This window comes from Cnephaeus nilssonii (genome assembly GCF_951640355.1).
Source record: "Cnephaeus nilssonii genome assembly, chromosome: 8".
NCBI lineage: Eukaryota > Metazoa > Chordata > Mammalia > Chiroptera > Vespertilionidae > Cnephaeus > Cnephaeus nilssonii.
Genome location: NC_137079.1, coordinates 86,650,399 through 86,668,344, shown reverse-complemented (window position 1 = coordinate 86,668,344; position 17,946 = coordinate 86,650,399). Strand labels below are relative to the sequence as shown.

The window sequence follows — 17,946 nt, the reverse complement described above, 5'->3', positions numbered from 1 at the left end:
ACTTCCTAAATGGGGCTTAAAAATTGCTCCAGAAAAAGTACAGAAAGAAATGCCTTTCAAATATCTAGGTACCATAATTGAAAACCAATATGTTAGGCCTCAAAAAGTAGAAATACAAAAAGATTGCCTTAAAACCTTAAATGACTTTCAAAAATTATTAGGGGACATTAATTGGTTAAGACCTTATCTAAAAATCTCTACAGGAGAAATGACAAATGTAGACTCTAATCTTTCCTCACCCCGAGTATTGACAGATGAAGCTAGAAAGGAGTTACAAAGAATTGAGCAGGCAATCTCCTTAGCCCAAGTGGCACGAGTACTTCCTGAATTGCCTTTATTGGGACAGATTAATCCCACTGCAAATAGTCCCACTGGGGTCATCTTCCAAAATAAAAACTCTCTTGCTATTATTGAATGGGTCCACCCAGGACATCAATCCTCTAAAACTGCAGTTACATATACAGAACTTATGGCTCAGTTGATATTTCAACTTAGAAAGCGCTGCACACAGCTTAGAGGAGAACCCCAATGTATTTACCTTCCCCACACTGGGAAGCAATTAGAAATGTTATTTCAGACTGATTTAAATTGGCAAATTGGACTGAGTAGATATTCAGGGGAACTTAGTTGTCACCTACTAAAAGACAAATTATTACAATTTCTGTATCATACTCCTATTATTATACTAAAAAATACTAGGCAGGAACCTATTCCTGGAGCATTAACTGTTTTTACTGATGGACCATCAAATAGCAAAGCTGCTTATCATACAATGAATTCAGACCAAGTCATCCAAACTAGTCATACTTCTATACAAAGAATTGAGTTGGAAGCTATTAAGGCTGCATTACAGGATTTTCAAGAGCCTCTTAATATTATCTACAACTCTTCTTACACTGCAGGTTTATTAAATAAAACTGAAACTGCTCATTTGAAATGGCTCAATGACCAAAGTTTTACTATTTAAACAAGATCAGCAGATTGTACAACAGAGACAATATCCTTTTTGTATCATTCACATCAGGGCCCACAGTTTTATTACCTGGCCCGTTGGCAAAAGGAAATGCACATGCTGATCAATTGGTTGCTTTATTAGAACAGGCCTCAGAATCTCACCAGCTTTTACATCAGCCTGCCAAAATGTTATCTAGACAATTCTCAATCTCTCAACAGCAGGCAAAACAGATTATCAGAGAATGCCCCACTTGCATGTTACATCTACCTCAAGGGCCTAACACAGAAGTCAATTCTAGAGGTTTGCTAAGGGACCATATATGGCAAATGGATGTGACACACTATACTTCCTTTGGACGCCTTGGGGCATTGCATGTCTCTGTAGACACCTTTTCAAAAGTCCTATGGGCTACTGCATCTACAGGGGAAATGGCAAAACAGGTCATTAATCATTGCCTAGCTGCTTTTGCAGTCGTAGGAATTCCAAAAATAATTAAGACTGATAATGGGCCAGCTTACACAAGCTGTCATTTCCATCCATTGTGTAAAAAGTGGAAAATTCAGCACATTACAGAAATACAATAAAATTCCCAGGGGCAGGCCATTATTGAGCGACAGCATCAGTGGCTAAAATCCCAACTTGAAAAACTAAAAGGGGGAATTATGATGGAGAAATCACCTATGGGTAAGCTGCATCAAGCCTTAATTACTTTAAAATTTTTCACTTGTGATGCTGATGGCAAAACATCCATGGAGTTACACTGGTGACAGAATAAAACAAAGGGAAATGGTCTAGTTAAATGGAAAGATCCTGAATCTGGTTTATGGAAGGGACCCAATCCATTGCTAACATTTGGTTGAGAATATGCTTGTATATTTCCAGAAAATTTCTCCAAACCTGTGTGGATTCCTGCAAGAAATATAAGACTGCAACATGGATCCGAGAGAGGAACTAGCCAGATTAATGAGGACCTTGCGCCTGGAGCCACACCTTGCAGCTGTAGACAATCGGCTACCCCAGCCACAAACAGCAGCAGCCCCAGGCAACACACTGAAGATAAGGAGTGGGAGATGAACACGATGGACGATAAACAGCCCAGAGATGACTAGGGGAGTGATAAAGAAGATGGTCCAGAAAGCTAAACAAATCCGTGAAAAGACCAAAACCCCAAAACGTCTTTCTTGCCATGCTGGCAGTAGCCAGCTGTGCAGTAATTTCACCAAGGGCTAATGGGGAAGTCCTCCCTGGGTAAAATCCCTTACGTGGACTGATCACCCGCCTAGTATAGTAAATATATGGGCAAAGTATAATTACACAGGTGTCCCCACCCAGCTTCCCTTTTTTATATGACACAAGAATCAAACTACTGCTCCTTTGTGTGTAGAATTAAACAGAGGTTTTTCTGGCTAGCATCACACCAAAGGAGGGGGAAGCAAAAACCTAAATACAATTACTATCACTGCTTGCTTCTGTGAGAGGCAAAGAGAATTTAACATTACTAAGACCTCCCCCCACTAAGCTATTATGTCAAAAGTCTTATGAATGGCACCCACCAGCAGCAAACTTATGAACAGTTTTTTCTTTTGTGGATTGAAGCCCCTATGGGTCTGCGTATAGTAATAATCAATGGAAATCAGCTGCTGCACTTGCACCACTAACATGATATAGTTTAAAATGATAACTTCAATGAAAAATCACCTTCTTGGTGCTTAAAGTAAAAATAACTCAACCCTCCCCTGACCGGTTTGGCTCAGTGGGTAGAGCATTGGCCTGTGGACTGAAGGGTCCCAGGTTCGATTCCAGGCAAGGGCATGTACCTTGGTTGCAGGCACATCCCCAGTAGGGGGTGTGCAGGAGGCAGCTGATTGATGTTTCTCTCTCATTGATGTTTCTAACTCTCTATCCCTCTCCCTTCTTCTCTGTAAAAAATCAATAAAATATATATTTTTTAAAAATAACACCACCCTTGATATTTTGAAATTACAGCAGCATATTGTATAATTATCCCAGGCAAACTTACAAACTAATTCCTTAGATGCCTGGCAGCAATTTAAAGGAAGAATTTACTCCTTTTCACTGGATCTCATTACTTTTGCCTTTTAGCATAACCACTATTGCCTGTCTCATTCTTGTTCTTATTTGTTTAATTTTAGTCTGCAGATGCGGAATAAAAGTCTTAAAAGAATCCAAGCTCTGCAAGTGGCACATCAACATCTATTAAGAAATTAAAGAGGGGGAAATGCTGAGAACCAAGATCAACAGTAATTAATATAAATGTGAGAAGTCTGGTCAGAAGGCTGAATTGGGCTCTTTGATATTCACAGGGTGAATATTTGCATTTTATTACCTACTGTAGCCTCAGTGGCCTAAAGCAAACTCCCCCAACCTGATAATCTTACTGTTCACTAAACATTACCATTGATATGTCTGTTTGCATTCCTAAAAGGCAATTGTGTATTCTAATAAACTATAGGCCCGGTGCATGAAATTCGTGCACTCGGGGGGGGGGGGGGGTGGAAGGGTCCCTCAGCCCAGCCTGCACCCTCTCACAGTACCAGAGCCCTCCAGGGATATCCAACTGATGGCCTAGGCCCCACGGGAGCGGGCCTAAGCTGGCAGTCAGACATCCTTAGCACTGCTGCGGAGGCAGGAGAGGCTCCCGCCACTGCCGCTGCATTCACCAGCCATGAACATGGCTTCTAGCTGAGCAGCGCTCCCCTTGTGGGAGTGCACTGACCACCAGGGGGAAGCTCCTGCATTGAGCGTCTGCCCCCTGGTGAGCAGTGCGCATCATAGCGACCAGTCATTCCGCAGTTTGGTCGATTTCCATATTAGCCTTTTATTATATAGGATTATCTTACCTTATAATAGAGAAACATACAAATTGACCGCACCTCCGCTATGCCCACGATTGGGCAGGCAGGAGGCTGGGGGCGGGACTCCGGGTGGCATATCCGCCGTTGAGAAGATCAAGATGGCGGTGCCCAGTGGCCGCTCCCGGGGGTGCCTGGGGCGATCGGCACCCCGGGGGGCGTGGCCGGGCCCATGCCGCCGCTCCCGGGGGTGCCTGGGGCGATCGGCACCCCGGGGGGGCGTGGCCAGGCCCATCGGCACCCCGGGGGGCATGGCCGGGCCCATGCCACCGCTCCCTGGGGTGCCTGGGGCGATCGGCACCCCTTGGGGGGCGTGGCCGGGCCCATCGGCACCCCGGGGGGCGTGGCCGGGCCCATGCCGCCGCTCCCCGGGGTGCCTGGGGCGATCGGCACCCCAGGGGGGCGTAGCCGGGCCCCTCCCGCCCCTCCCGCCCCTCCCGGGGGTCCCGGGGTTGATCGGCCACCTGGGGGGGCGTGGCCGGGCCCCTCCTGCCCCTCCCGACCCTTCCGGGGGTCCCGGAGGCGATCGGCCACCAGGGGGGGCGTGGCCCGGCCCCTCCCGCCGCTCCCAGGGGTCTCAGGGGCCGAGGCTTTCCGGGCCTTGGGCACCAGCGGGGAGCCTGCACCCATCGCAGGAAACCACTGGGGGTCGGCTCCTGTGATCGGTAGCAGGGACGCTGGGTGCAGCGAGCCCAAGGCCAGGAAAGCCTGGGGCGGAGGCTTTCCCGGCCTTGGGCACCAGTGGGCAGCCTGCACGGATCGCAGGAAACCACTGGGGGTCGGCTCCTGCGATCCTTAGCAAGGATGTTGGGTGCCGCCGAGCCCAAGGCCACCGCCCGGGGCCAAGCCCCGACCCTGAAAAAGGCAGAAGGCGGTGGCCACAGCCAAGGCCTGGGTCCCTGGTGCCGGCAGAAAACTGGTGCAGGCAGCCAGGTGAATGAAGGTCTATTGCACGAATCTTCGTGCAAACGGGCTACTAGTATAGGATAAAAGCAGATGGGAACGGAGGCTCAGTGGAACTTGGCTACTACAGCTAAGCTTTCCCTGGCTTCCCCCATAATTTCCAAATTTATATTTCTTGTCTTGTGTATTAATTTGTGTGTCAGCCCTTTCTCCAAGCCTTTGAACCCGAGGCCACGCTGGCCGTAGCTTCACAGATGTCCAGTCTAATTAGCGTAATATGCTTTTATTATTATAGAAACTATAGATTGAGTGCTTATATTCTCCCTAAACTCATATGCATATTAGCCTTTTATTATATAGGACTAGCGTTCCCGTTGCAGGAAAAATCCTGCAATAGGGTTTCCTGCTGCACTCTACCCCACCCTGTCTGCTCTCCTCCCTTGTCCCCCGCCCCGTGTTCTCCGCCAGCCCGCTCTCCTCCCTTCTCCCCCGGCCCTGCCTCCGCTCCTTCCTTCTCCCCCGGCCCCGCCTCCACTCCTTCCTTCTCCCCCGGCCCCACCTCCACTCCTCCCTTCTCCCCGGCCCCGCCCCTTCTCCCCCGGCCCCGCCTGCTCAACTTCCTTCTCCCCTGGCCCCGCCTCCGCTCCTCCCTTCTCCTCCCCCCAGCTTGCTTGCTTCTCTGCAGCTTTGCTCCCTTCTGCAGCTCTTGGCTTCCTTCTACGCTGCCGTGATATGCAAATTAGCCGCCATCTTTGTTGGGATAATTTGCATATTCGTCCTGATTGGTTGGTGGGCATGGCTTGGCTGGTGGGCGTGGCTTGGGCGTAGCGAAGGTGCGGTCAATTTGCATATTTGTCTATTATTAGATTAGATTATATAGGACAAAAGCAGATGGGAAACTAAATGCCCAACATAATGGCATTAGGAGGTAGGGCCTTTACGCGGTGATTAAGTCATAAAGGCAGAGCTCTCATGAATGGGATGAGTGCTCTTATAAAAAAGGCTAGAGAAAGCTCCCACCCTTTCTACCATGTAAGGCCAGTGATAAGAATTATGAGTCAGGAAGTGGGCCCTCAATGGACATAGAATCTACCAGCACCATGATCTTGGACTTCCCAGCCTCTAGAATTGTAAGAAATAAATATCTGTTGTTTATAAGCTACACAGCCTATAGTATTTCATTATAGTACCCAGAGTAGACTAAGACAGCAGAGATTTTCTTTTTTCTGTATTGATCTGATCAGTAAAAAGAGACAGATGTAGTCTAATACAACTAGAGGCCCGGTGCACGAAATTCGTGCACTCAGGGGGGTGTCCCTCAGCCCCGCCTGTACCCTCTGGCAGTCTGGAAGCCCTTGGGGGATGTCCGACTGCGGCTTAGGCCCACTCCCTGGGGGCAGCGGGCCTAAGCCGTCAGTCGGACATCCTTAGCACTGCCACGGAGGTGGGAGAGGCTCCCACCACTGCTGTTGCACTCGCCAGCTGTGAGCCTGGCTTCTGGCTGAGCGGTGCTCTCCCTGTGGGATCGGGCCGAAACCGGCTCTCCAATATCCCGAGGGATCCCAGATTGCAAGAGGACACAGGCCAGGCCAAGGGACCTCACCAGTGCACAATCAGGGCCGGGGAGAGACGCAGGAGGTTGGCCAGCTGGGGAGGGTCCACAGGAGGGCTCCAGGGCATGTCCAGCCCATCTCACTCAGCTGGCCCATCCGGCTGGACCCCAGCAGCAAGCTAACCTACTGGTCGGAGCGTCTGCCCCAGGTGGTCAGTGCATGTCATAGTGAGCAGCTGAGCGGCCTTAGCATATCATTAGCATATTACACTTTGATTGGTTGAATGGCCAGCCAGTCAACCAGACACTTAGCATATTAGGCTTTTATTATATAGGATAGGATGCTGATGAGAAATAAATTCATTAAAAGTGACTGGAGTGCAATTCAGCAATAATTATCAAGAGTTTTTAAATGTCCATAGCTTTTGACTCAGTAATTCAACTCTGACTAATAATCAGAGAGTCATTCATTAATTTATATAACAAATTATCAAGGACTTATTTTGTGGCAAGCATTATTCTTATGAATAAGAAAAGACAGTTATCTCATTATTCTATATAGCAAAATAGTTAGGGGAAAAATAAGTGTCTAATAATAGTAAGAATTAAAAAATTAAAATGCATCTAATGAATAAAATATTATACTTCCACTGAAAATTACATTATCATATTTCAAAAAAATATTTAGCCGAAACTGATTTGGCTCAGTGGATAGAGCGTCGGCCTGCGGACTGAGGGGTCCCAGGTTCGATTCCGGTCAAGGGCATGTACCTTGGTTGCGGGCACATCCCCAGTGGGGAGTGTGCAGGAGGCAGCTGAATCAGTGTTTCTCTCTCATCAATGTTTCTAACTATCCCTCTTCCTCTCCCTTCCTCTCTGTAAAAAAAATCAATAAAATATATTTTTTTTAAATTTAAAAAAAAAATTTAATAACAAGTAAATGCTCATGATGTTAAGAAAAACATTTAAAGCAAGATACAAAAGTATATGTAACTATATCCTATCTAATAATAGACAAATATGCAAATTGACCATACCTCCGACACACCCGCAAACCACGCCCACAGGCCACGCCCACCATCCAATCAGAGCGAGTATGCAAATTAATCCAAACCAAGATGGCTCCAGCCACAGAGAGCAAGGTTTCCTAGGTAACAGAGGAAGCCAAGCTTTCTGCCTGCCCTTGCCAGGCCTAAGCCTCCACTCAAGCTACAAAGTTTCAATTATAGAAGGTAAACAAATTCAAACAAATGGCGGCAGAATGGAGCTTGAGAGAGCAGGCCAGGGTTGCCACCGGCAATAGGGGAAGCAAAGCTTTCCACACACCCTGGCCGGGCCCAACCGCTTAAGGCAACAAAGTTTCAATTATAACCCCAACAGAAATGGCTGCCGGCTGCGGAGGGAGCCCCAGGCTTGGCTCCACTCCAGGCTACAAAGTTTCAATTGTAGAAGGAAAATAAATTCCAGATAACAGGGCCTCCACTTGGGTTGCCAGGGGGTGTGGCCAGCCTGCAAACCACCACAGGCCCCTCGCTCAGGCTGCCCCACACCCCAAGGGAACCCCCACCTGATCCGGGATGCCCTTCAGGGCAAACCAGCTGGCCCCCACCCGTGCACCAGGCCTCTATCCTATCTAATAAAAGAGTAATATGCAGATTGACCATCACTCCAACACACAATATAGCTGCCCCCATGTGGTCAAAGATCCTGCCCCCATGTGGATACAAGATGGCCATCCCTCAAGGGGTCCCATATTGGAGAGGGTACAGGCTGGGCTGAGGGATAACCCCCCTCCGTGCACGAATTTCATGCACCGGGCCTCTAGTCTATAATAATAAAAAGCCTAATATGCTAATTAGACCAGACGTCCTTCCAGATGAAGCCAGGGCTGCAAGAGAAGCCCGGGTCCTGGGTGCCAGAGGGAAGCTGGTGTCGGCAGCCAAGGGAAGGAAGGCCTACTCTTGCACAAATTTCGTGCATCGGGTCTCTAGTATAACTATAGGTAGGATCCCAAATCTTTGTTTTAGATCTTACTAGCCAGGGACCTTGGTCAAGTTACTTGACCTTACTCTACTTCAGTGTCTTCATCTATAAAATAAAGATTTTACATAATACATGTAAATTAAGGATTTTATATTTCACATCCCAATGGACTGCTAAATCAGTAATTTACAAAGTGCTTACAATATTTCCCCAGTACATATAAAGCACTAGTAATTATTTTCAAATATTATATGCAAAGAAAAAAAATAGAAGAAACATATCAAAATATTATCAAAGATTCTGAATTCTAATAAAACTAATTCTAAGACTTACAGGAAATTTTAACACTCCCTGCATAATAGAAGATATTAAAAATTATTTTTAAGGTATGGCTTTGTTTTTAAAAAGTCTTAATATTATAGGGAAGTTTTTATAAATAAAATATATCTAAGATTGGCTTTAAAATACTTTGGTGGGGGGTTATGTGGTGGTGACTTTTTTATGTTATCAGAGGTAAATTGCCTCTGGGTAATAGAATTATTACTAGCTTTTCTTTTTTTTGAATTTTTCTATTTTCTAAATTTTCTACAGTGGTCCAAAAATTTATTTTTAAGGTGATAAAAATGTATTAAAAACTTTAGGCAAATTCTTACCAATACTCCATCTGCAGAGGAAACTTTCTCCCAAGTTAACCAAGCTCTTTCTCTGACATGATCTGGTATCTTTAATTTCTGACATAATGCAGTAAAATCAGGTTCTTCGGTTTCTTCAAACTCAAGCCTACCAAATAAAGATATACATTTAATAGGCACAAAATCATAAAATAAACTAATTAAGTAAACATTTGTTTCAATGGTTTGCGAATAATAGCACTATTCTGAAAAGCTAGCATCACGAAATACTTTAGGATCTTATTTATCTTTACAGGATAAATTTATCTTTGAAAAATTTACACTTAGAATTTAAGCATATGGTTATCTTTTTTAGTCTTTTCAAAATAAGGATACCACACAGTGAAAAATGTTTGCTGGCCTGGTGAATCACTTACACTTCAGAGCAGCAAAATAGTTTGTGAAGGAAAGTAAGTAAAATAGCTAAAGCTGTTTGGGGAAACTGGGATAACAATAACAGCAAGAAGAGAAAAACCCATTATTACAGAATTCGATTCACTACCAGTGACTTAGTTACAATAGAGTCTATAATTATCAATGTTTCATACGTAATCTACCTGCTGGCATTTCTTACACAATGATTAATTTGACATAAATTATTCTTTTTGGATAATTCCTTTTTATTCATTTAATGCCTATTTGACATCTAATAATAATATTATGAGGAGTAGCTAATAATTTTTTAATATTAACAGTATGTATAATACTGTATAATGTCCATAAAATAATAATATGAGAAATAGCTAATAATTTTTGAGTATTTACTATGACCCAGTGTAAAGTAGCTTAGATGCATGGTTTCCCTAAATCCCCAAATTAGCCCTATTAGGTAAGTACTCTTATTATCCTTATTTTACAGATAAATACCAAACCAGAGAAGTTAAAGCACTCACCTGGGATGACAGCCAGTAAGTGGGAACCTTGACATAAACCCAACAATCTAACTTCATATTCATAATTCATGTCCTTGACCACTATTCCAGACTGTCAACCCTCTCTCAAAACATAATTAACTTTTGGTTATCTCAACAATAAAGATAGCATGCTGTTACTAGTGAGAGTTTCCCTTCCAATTACATCATTTAGGCCAGAGATAATGCAACAGAAATAAGATCTCAACTCTCAAGGTAGAAATGGACTCTGTAACTGGAAGTCCAGTTGGACTGGGACCTGAATACGTTTCTTGGCCTCAGTTTGCCAGTCAGTGGTTCTATCCTTGCTAAGCAGTTAGTCTACGGAGTTCGACTGCCCATGCTAAAGAAACCTTTTGTGGATATGGATAATAACGAGCACACACTATTTTTGTATGGTTTTGACGTACAGGATAATTTAATAATTCCATCATTTAAGGTATATAAAAAGTGTGAGAAAAATAGTTTTTTTTAAAAAAAAACAAAGTCCAGATGATGACCAGAGCTTCAATATTTCTGGTTACCATACAACAATCGAGAATGCTTCCAAAACTCTGTGTACAACACGGAACACTTCACTGTGTCTTCACTGCTGTTTCCAAAGGGGAACTTTCAAGTCCTAGATACAACAGAGTTTAAGCAGACACTGATGTCTTCTCCCGGAACATCCTCGCACTTTTTTTTTTTAAACTGGTGAGTATGACTTTTAATTGACCCATAAGGCAGTCTATTTAAATATATTAATTTTTAATAGTCTTTCACAAGCCATTTCCAAAAACCCATTCCAGTCTTTTACATTTTGGCCTGAATTCTATCAGTATCTGGGGAGGAGAAAGAAACAGGCCTTGGCAATGGAGTAGAAAGAGGGAGGGAGTGGTGAGGGGCAGAAAGGAGTCTCATTCCCCTGCAATGGGTATGTGGTCTTAAGAGGACCAGTGCTGACAAGAATGAAGACAATTCTACTCTTCCCATCTTAGCCTCTTAACCACAGAGTATCACAATCAAGAAAAACAAGATGCTGCTTTGAAAAAGAATAAATATCTCCCTGTCGTGTTCTACTGCGTTATTCTATCATGATATCAGGACTTTCTTAAATTTAAATTCCATTCATGGGAGCACAAGGACACTAATTTCGTACCCAAAACAAAGGGGGTGGGGATGGGGAGCAACCGGACCCTGGCTGGCTCCAAGCCCAAAGGCAGAAAAGGGGAAAATAATGAGACGTGCTGAAGCCAACTAACATGAAACAAGAAAGAAAGGAAAAGTTTGGAGACTTCTCAGCACTTAGGCTAAACCTGTGTCCACACAGCAGTTCCTCTAAAGAGCTTTCTGTCCCACCGGTCACCGCGGTGGCTCTGTGCCCCCAAGAACGCAGAGCACTGGCACAGGAGAGCCCTACACAGCACCTCGGCCCGGCGCCCCGGGACCAGGGACCCCAGGACCCACCCGGCACCTTCGGCCCAACGGCGGCCCCGCAGGCCGGGCCCTCCCGGAGGAGGCTCGGAGGCAGCGGCGCGCCCGCAGGAAAACCTTTCCAACTGTTGCATCCCCGGAGACCACGACAGACAGCCACACGGCCACCGGCGAACTACGAACCTCCCCTGGAGACAAGCCCTCCGCCAGACACTAGGCTTTTTGTGTTGTTTTTGGAGGATTTTTCCCCGCCCCGTTTGACGGGGCCTCGAAATTGCCCGCCGCCGGCGAGCCTCCAGTCCCGCGGCGGAAAGGCGGCACCTGTCACTTCGCTCAGGGACGGGAGCCCCACCCGCCGGACACCTGTCAAGCCGCAGCCGGACCCCTTCCGGCGGCTCTGCCCTCGCTCGCGAATCCGGACCCCTGTCACCCTCCCCCGCCCCCGGCCGGCGCTCCGCCGCGGCGGGGGACACGGAGGGACCCTCCTCCCGCGGACCGGCCCCCGGCGAAGACGCACCCCCGCCGGGCACCGCGGCGCCAGCCCCGACGCATCCTCCGGGCGCCCTCCCCGCGCGCCGGCCGTCGCGGCGGCTTGGCTCGCTCACCTGGCCAGAGGCAGGTCCTCGGGGCCGCTGTCCGGTTCGGGGTCCTCCTCGGGAGGCGGCGGCGGCGGCGCCGGGGGCGCGGCGGCTGCGGCGGCGGCTCTCCGGGGGGTTTTCGGCGGCATGACGCCCCGCCCGGGCAGGAGCCCGCGAGCGGTGAGCGGTGCCGGGACGGGAGGACGCGCGCGCGCCGGGCACGCCCCGTCCTCTCCCGACTCCCGTTACAAAAATAATATGAATGTCCCCTGAGAAAAACCGACAAGCCCTCCCCCGCCCGGCAACCGAGCGCCGCGTCCAACCGCGGGAAAACGTCACTTCCGCCCGCGGCGTCACGTCCGCGAGGCTCCGGGCCCGCCGGCGTCTGGAGGGAACCCGGGCGCCGGGTGGCGCGCGGGGCGGGGGCGCGAGGTCGGGCGGGCTGGGCACGGGGCCCGGGCCGGCGCCCAGGCGTCTTTCCTGAGGCTGCGGCCGCCGCCCGAACCTGTCTCTGCCCGAAACGCTCCCTCCAGGCATGGGTGCCGGTAACGGGGCATTGCACGGTCTGGTGGGTGAGCGTGGGCCCATGTTCGTCGGTGGGTGGATCACGGGGTGCGGCTCAGGCCCCGCCGGGAATATCAGGCGTTTGCACCCTCAGCGGGCACGCCCCTCTCCTTCTGGGCGGCGCCCGCCGTCTCCCCCGCAGCCCTCCCTCCCGCCCAGTCCGCTCAGCGGGGTGGCCCAAACAGAAACAAACATTGCTGGAACACAGAATAGGAGCCGGACTCTGCCAGTCACTAGGAGATACAAATTGTAGGATCACTAGTTAGGGGAGAGAGGAGGACTGTGGGTAAAGAACAGATTACAGTGTAATAAATGTTTTAATGTTTTAATGCCTCTAAACCAGAAAACGTCTTAACATGTTTTCTTGGTCTTTACTTTTAGTAATAAGTTGTCTAGTGGTTTACAGGAGGCACCTAGAAATGTCTAAGGGACATCTTCAAAGGAACAGTGGCAGTTGAATACTAGTAGAATTTTGCCAGGGAGATGTAACATTTAAGGAGGGCTTACTATTGATAATGGGGAAAAAATTAAATGGAATAAGCATTGCTAAGAGAGTCACTTAAAATAGAGGCTATTAGGAAAGTGGGGCCCATCCACATCTTGTGCTTCAGTTCTTAGAGCGGCTATTAAGTTGCTACACTCAGCTCAAGGCCCAGCCATAAATATCCTGTAACAACAATCACTGCTACATGTGAGCAGGACTGAGACAGCAGGAGACTTCAGGCAAAGGCATGGCTGCAAACTTCTTGGGTTTATCCCAGTGAGTGGTATGATGGATTACCATTTTCTGTGTATACCATGACATATGCCAGGATGTACAAAGGGTTGGCAGTCATTGGCCTACTCAACAGCCCAGGTATCTTTGTAAGCCAGCTATATCAGCCAAAGTTCAGAAACCCTCTCTTGGAGGCCAAAAGTTTGTCAAGAGGTAGAGTCCATGACCAGCTCCAACTACAGAGAGAAGATACCATCAAAGTGGTAATCCTATTTAATCCTATTCACCTTGCCCAGGAGTAGTGTAGGCAGGAGCTCAGGGTGAAATTTTGGGTTTTGCTAGATCAAAGATAGTCCACTGAAAGCCTGCTAAAATGAGATACAAGCATGACACAGTTCTTCTACTTCTTAACTATTATGAGGATGTTATCCATGCAATTGCTGCAGCATTGTGACCTAAGACATCTGACTTGAGGGTAAAGCAGAAATATCAAGGATGGCACAGTAGGAATATTTAAAAAATGGGTCCTCAGTGACATAACTGAGCCTCTAACTTAACCAGAAAACATCATAACATGACTTTTCTCTAATGAGCTCCTTCAGGATAGAGACCAAATCATCGTTATAGCCTTAGTACCTAGCACAGTGTTGAGCACACAGTAAATTCTTATTTGTTAAAGGTGGGGAGGGCAGGAGAGCATAGGAAAGTTCTGGGAACTGAAGTAAACTCTCTTCATATATAGGTATGACTTGCTTTATTAAACCCAGTTTGTTAACATCTGGATGTACCACAATTATGATAAGTCAAAGAGAGATTCCTCTGTTTACAAAGGGATGTAAATTAATTTAATTGTTCCTTACTACATTTAAATCTTTATGCACAACTCAGGAAAAATCAAGTCAATCAAAATCCTTATCTTCTGTTGCACTACCAGAGAAGTATGAGACATTTTGCAGATTCTTAAAAGAAGCTTCCCCTGATCTTCCCACACCTCCATAGTAGTTTTAAGATTGCCATTAAGTCCAAATGAAGATCTTTCTTAGATTTTCTATCTGGAGATAGAACTTTTTCAGCTTGGGGTGCCTTCAATGACATTACAGTATTTTTTTTTTAGTCTTCCTTTGACCTTTTTTGCACTCATAAGCTACCATACTGTTTCCATGTCTTTACAATCTAGCTTTTTGGAGGGGAAGTCCCCATATGTTCTCTCTCCTTCCTCAGCCTACTAGTGCCTGCTTCTTTTCTACCAGCAACACCACTCCAGCACTCCACTGAAATCACTTTTTCAAAGGTCACTGATGTCCTAATTGTCAACTCATGGATTCTTTTTTGTCCTCAGCCTATTTAACTTTTCTGGCACTTAACACAGTTGGCCACTTCCTCTTTCTTAATACTTACCTCCTCTTCCACAAACCCATGGTCTCCTTGTTCCTCCTCCCTTCTGCTACTTCATAAACTCCTCCACCAGTTCTTCTCCCAGTCTCTTCAGCACAGGTTCCCTAAAGCAGCCTTACGCAAAGTGGTCCTTGGACCAGTGCCAGTTTGCACACTGTTTGTGTTTGGTCTACCAGGAGATAAGTACAGAAATTAAGAGTAAATGCTGCCGAAACCGGTTTGGCTCAGTGGATAGAGCGTCAGCCTGCGGACTGAAAGTTCCCAGGTTCGATTCTGGTCAAGGGCAAGTACCTTGGTTGTGGGCACAACCCCAGTAGGGGGTGTGCAGGAGGCAGCTGATCCATGTTTCTGTCTCATCGATGCTTCTAACTCTCTATCTCTCTCCCTTCCTCTCTGTAAAAAATCAATAAAATATATTTTTTTAAAAAAGAGTAAATGCTTAGCAGCATTTTTTAGCAATTTAACATTTCATCAATATCCAAACTCATGATCATTGGACAGCTCTCATTAAACAGCGTATAGCACAGTGCAGGTGTTCTCCAACTTGTGTGGTGAGTTGCAGGTAGTATGGCTATGTCTTTGTCATGTGCAGTAGGACCACATTATTTCAAGGTTAATTTGTCAACTATAACCCAAAAGTAAGTTAAAATTTATATGTTTATTCTGTAATATTATTTTTATAGTCATTTGAATTTTTAATCAAGCCTGTTTTTGAAAAGCCTAGCTACATTAGGGAAGTAAAATTTGTGTCATTTGTTTTTAACCCTAAATTATATATGGTGAAATAAGCCTTATTGTCCCATTTTGTCAAGAAAAGACACACACATCAGTAGCGAGTTAGTAATGATAGTAGTAAACCAAATAATGACCAGAGAAATGATCCCAAGGAATTAAAGACCTAAGTGTTAGTACTAATTTTACTCAGAAGTATATTTGAGTTCATACTCATAACTCATAGTATAGTACTAAAACCACAAACTGACAAATGAAGCAATAAAGCCATCAAACTTGAGTGGCATCTATATACTGTATATATAAAAGCCTAAGTGACCGAACGACCGGTCGCTATGATGTGCGCTGACCACCAGAGGGCAGATGCTCAACACAGGAGATGCCCCCTGGTGGTCAGTGCACTCCCACTCAGCTGACCGTCAGGCGCCAGACATTGGGCTCATGGCTGGCAAGCGTAACTGCAGTGGCGCAAGCTTCTCCCCGCTCCATAGCAGCACCTACTGGGCAGCAGCAGGCGCAGCGGGGCCAGGATGAGTGGGAGCAGTGTGGTGCCTGGCCCAGACTCAGGCTCCTCCCCAGCTGCCTGCCACTTCACACACTACTATATCCTTTGGGGGATGTCGGGCCGAAACCGGCAGTCCAACATCCCCCGAGGGGTCCTGGATTGCAAGGAGGCGCAGGCCAGGCTGAGGGACCCCACCGGTGCACGAATCCATGCACCAGGCCTCTAGTTTACATATAAAATATAGAGAAATCAATTGAATTTGATAAAACATTTTGAATTTTTATTTTCCATGAAAATAAACTACACACATAAGAAATTCATTGGTGTAAAATCCATTTCTCCCATTGAAAGATAATTTAAATGTAGCTATAACTTGCTTAATAGGAGAAATTTTGGGACCTGGCTACAGATAAAGAGTTGAAAATGAATTTTAAAAATAAAGCATTGTTTGCTTCATTTTGGATGAAAATTAAAAATGAATATTCTGAGCTTGCTGAAATCGCATTAAAATCTTTTCTTCCATTTCCTTAAACATACCTTTGAGAGACTGGTTTCTTCTGCTGAGTATTGTTAAATAAAACATAGAAACAATTTAGATATACTACATTATCTTCTGCTAGTAGCATTGTCCCCAATCCAACCTAAATTGGATACTTTAATAAGCAAAAGGCACATTCATTTGTCATGTTAAAACTTTAAATATTGACAAACTTAAAATACTAAATGTTGTTATAGCATTTAATGTGGGAAATCGCTAATTTATTACCAAGCTTTGTTTAGTTGTTATGACTGTGAAATCATAAAAAATTAAGGGTGTATTAGCAATCCTCTATTAATCATCTACATGTGCACTTTCAGTGAACAAAGTGCAGTTTGTACTTTTTTTTATCCTGTTATCTTTTATTCTAATTGTTTTCTGAAATATAGTTTTATGTCTGTGTAAAATTACTAAAAAATATGAGCTTGTATGTGATGTGACTTCATTTGATTTTTCTAGTACTTTTTAAATTTTTATTTTCCAAAAGTATTAATTCATGAAAAATCAGAAAGTAAAAAGTTTCTTTAAAGATAGTGTGAGGCAGCAGTAGCCTAGGAGATCCTCAACTTTCTTCTTGCTCTATTTAAATTACCTCCCATATGAATATGCTCTTAGATTCTTTCAGGGTTTCAGAAACCCGCTCAGTTTACCTGGATTATTCAGGGTTAATGCTTAGTTTAAGGGGGGAACGTGAAGAAGACAACAAAAAGAGTCCCTTCTGCTACACTTGGGCTCCCCTCCTTCCTGCCCCTGTGAATGGTGTTTTTGTTCACCTCTTCATGCTGTTCTTCTGCCGCAGTGACCTTCTCTCCATGCCACCAATTCACACTCTTCTGGAGAGAGAATGATTGATTCCCCCACTGAACTGCAATTACGTTAGCAGCACAAGGTAACAACTTGCAGGGCCCAGTGCAAAATGAAAATGCCGAACTCCTTTTTCAAACATTATTGAGATATTTCAAGATGGTGACATCAGCGCATTAACTCAAGCATAAAACCCTTCTAAATGTATTGCTCACATGCCCTAAAGCCGACCCTGTCCGTGAGGATAGATCTATATCTGTTCTGCTAATTATGGTATCTCCATCCCTAGCATGTGCCCATGGCACTGAGCAATCAGTTAGACTTGATACCGAGGGATAGCTAGCTTTGGTATTACACTGTTCTTCTCCTTCCCTGTCCACTCCCATTTGTCTTAACTCCTGTTTCTCTCACATTGCACTCGAGCTGTATTTTCTAGAGAACCCAAGTTAAAAGACGGTACCAGGAATGTCCTGCAGACAGGATGGGATATTGGCGTTGATAGCTCAGGGTGATAAAGACCCCTGGCATAGTAAGTTATGTAGTAACTGAGGCCACACAGCATATCATAATTGCTAAGGCTTCACAACTGTGTCCACTGGGATGCAGTGCAGGTAGAAGGTGGGGCATTGGAAAGTGTGGTGGCTATAATGCTTGAACAATATGGGGACAATAATTTTAAGGATTGTGGATGGGATGGATTCTGTTTATGGAAGTGTATGCCTTGCAAGAGAAAATGATACCTCAGACAGCCGACACTTTAAAGCACACTAAGAATGTCAGAGGGCCTCTGTTGGCAGGTTTGTTTTTTTAACAAGGCTATGATTTCCTGTAGAAATTGGCCATTGCTGTGACAT

At 45.6% G+C, this 17,946-nt stretch overlaps 1 protein-coding gene and 1 long non-coding RNA gene across 3 annotated transcripts in view; one reads left to right on the top strand and one right to left on the bottom strand.

The window, feature by feature from the left end:
• RB1 (RB transcriptional corepressor 1) overlaps window positions 1-12,153 on the bottom strand; it is a 196,880-nt gene extending 184,727 nt beyond the window's left edge. For both annotated transcript variants that reach the window (XM_079779607.1, XM_079779608.1), the window contains exons 1-2: window positions 11,867-12,153; window positions 8,920-9,046 (exon numbers count right to left, since the gene is read on the bottom strand). In XM_079779607.1, the coding sequence (XP_079635733.1) occupies window positions 8,920-9,046; window positions 11,867-11,988 (249 nt within the window). In that variant the 5' untranslated portion in view covers window positions 11,989-12,153. The remainder of the gene's footprint in view (window positions 1-8,919; window positions 9,047-11,866) is intronic.
• LOC307104620 overlaps window positions 1-17,946 on the top strand; it is a 186,116-nt gene that overhangs the window by 47,324 nt on the left and 120,846 nt on the right. The window lies entirely within an intron of this gene.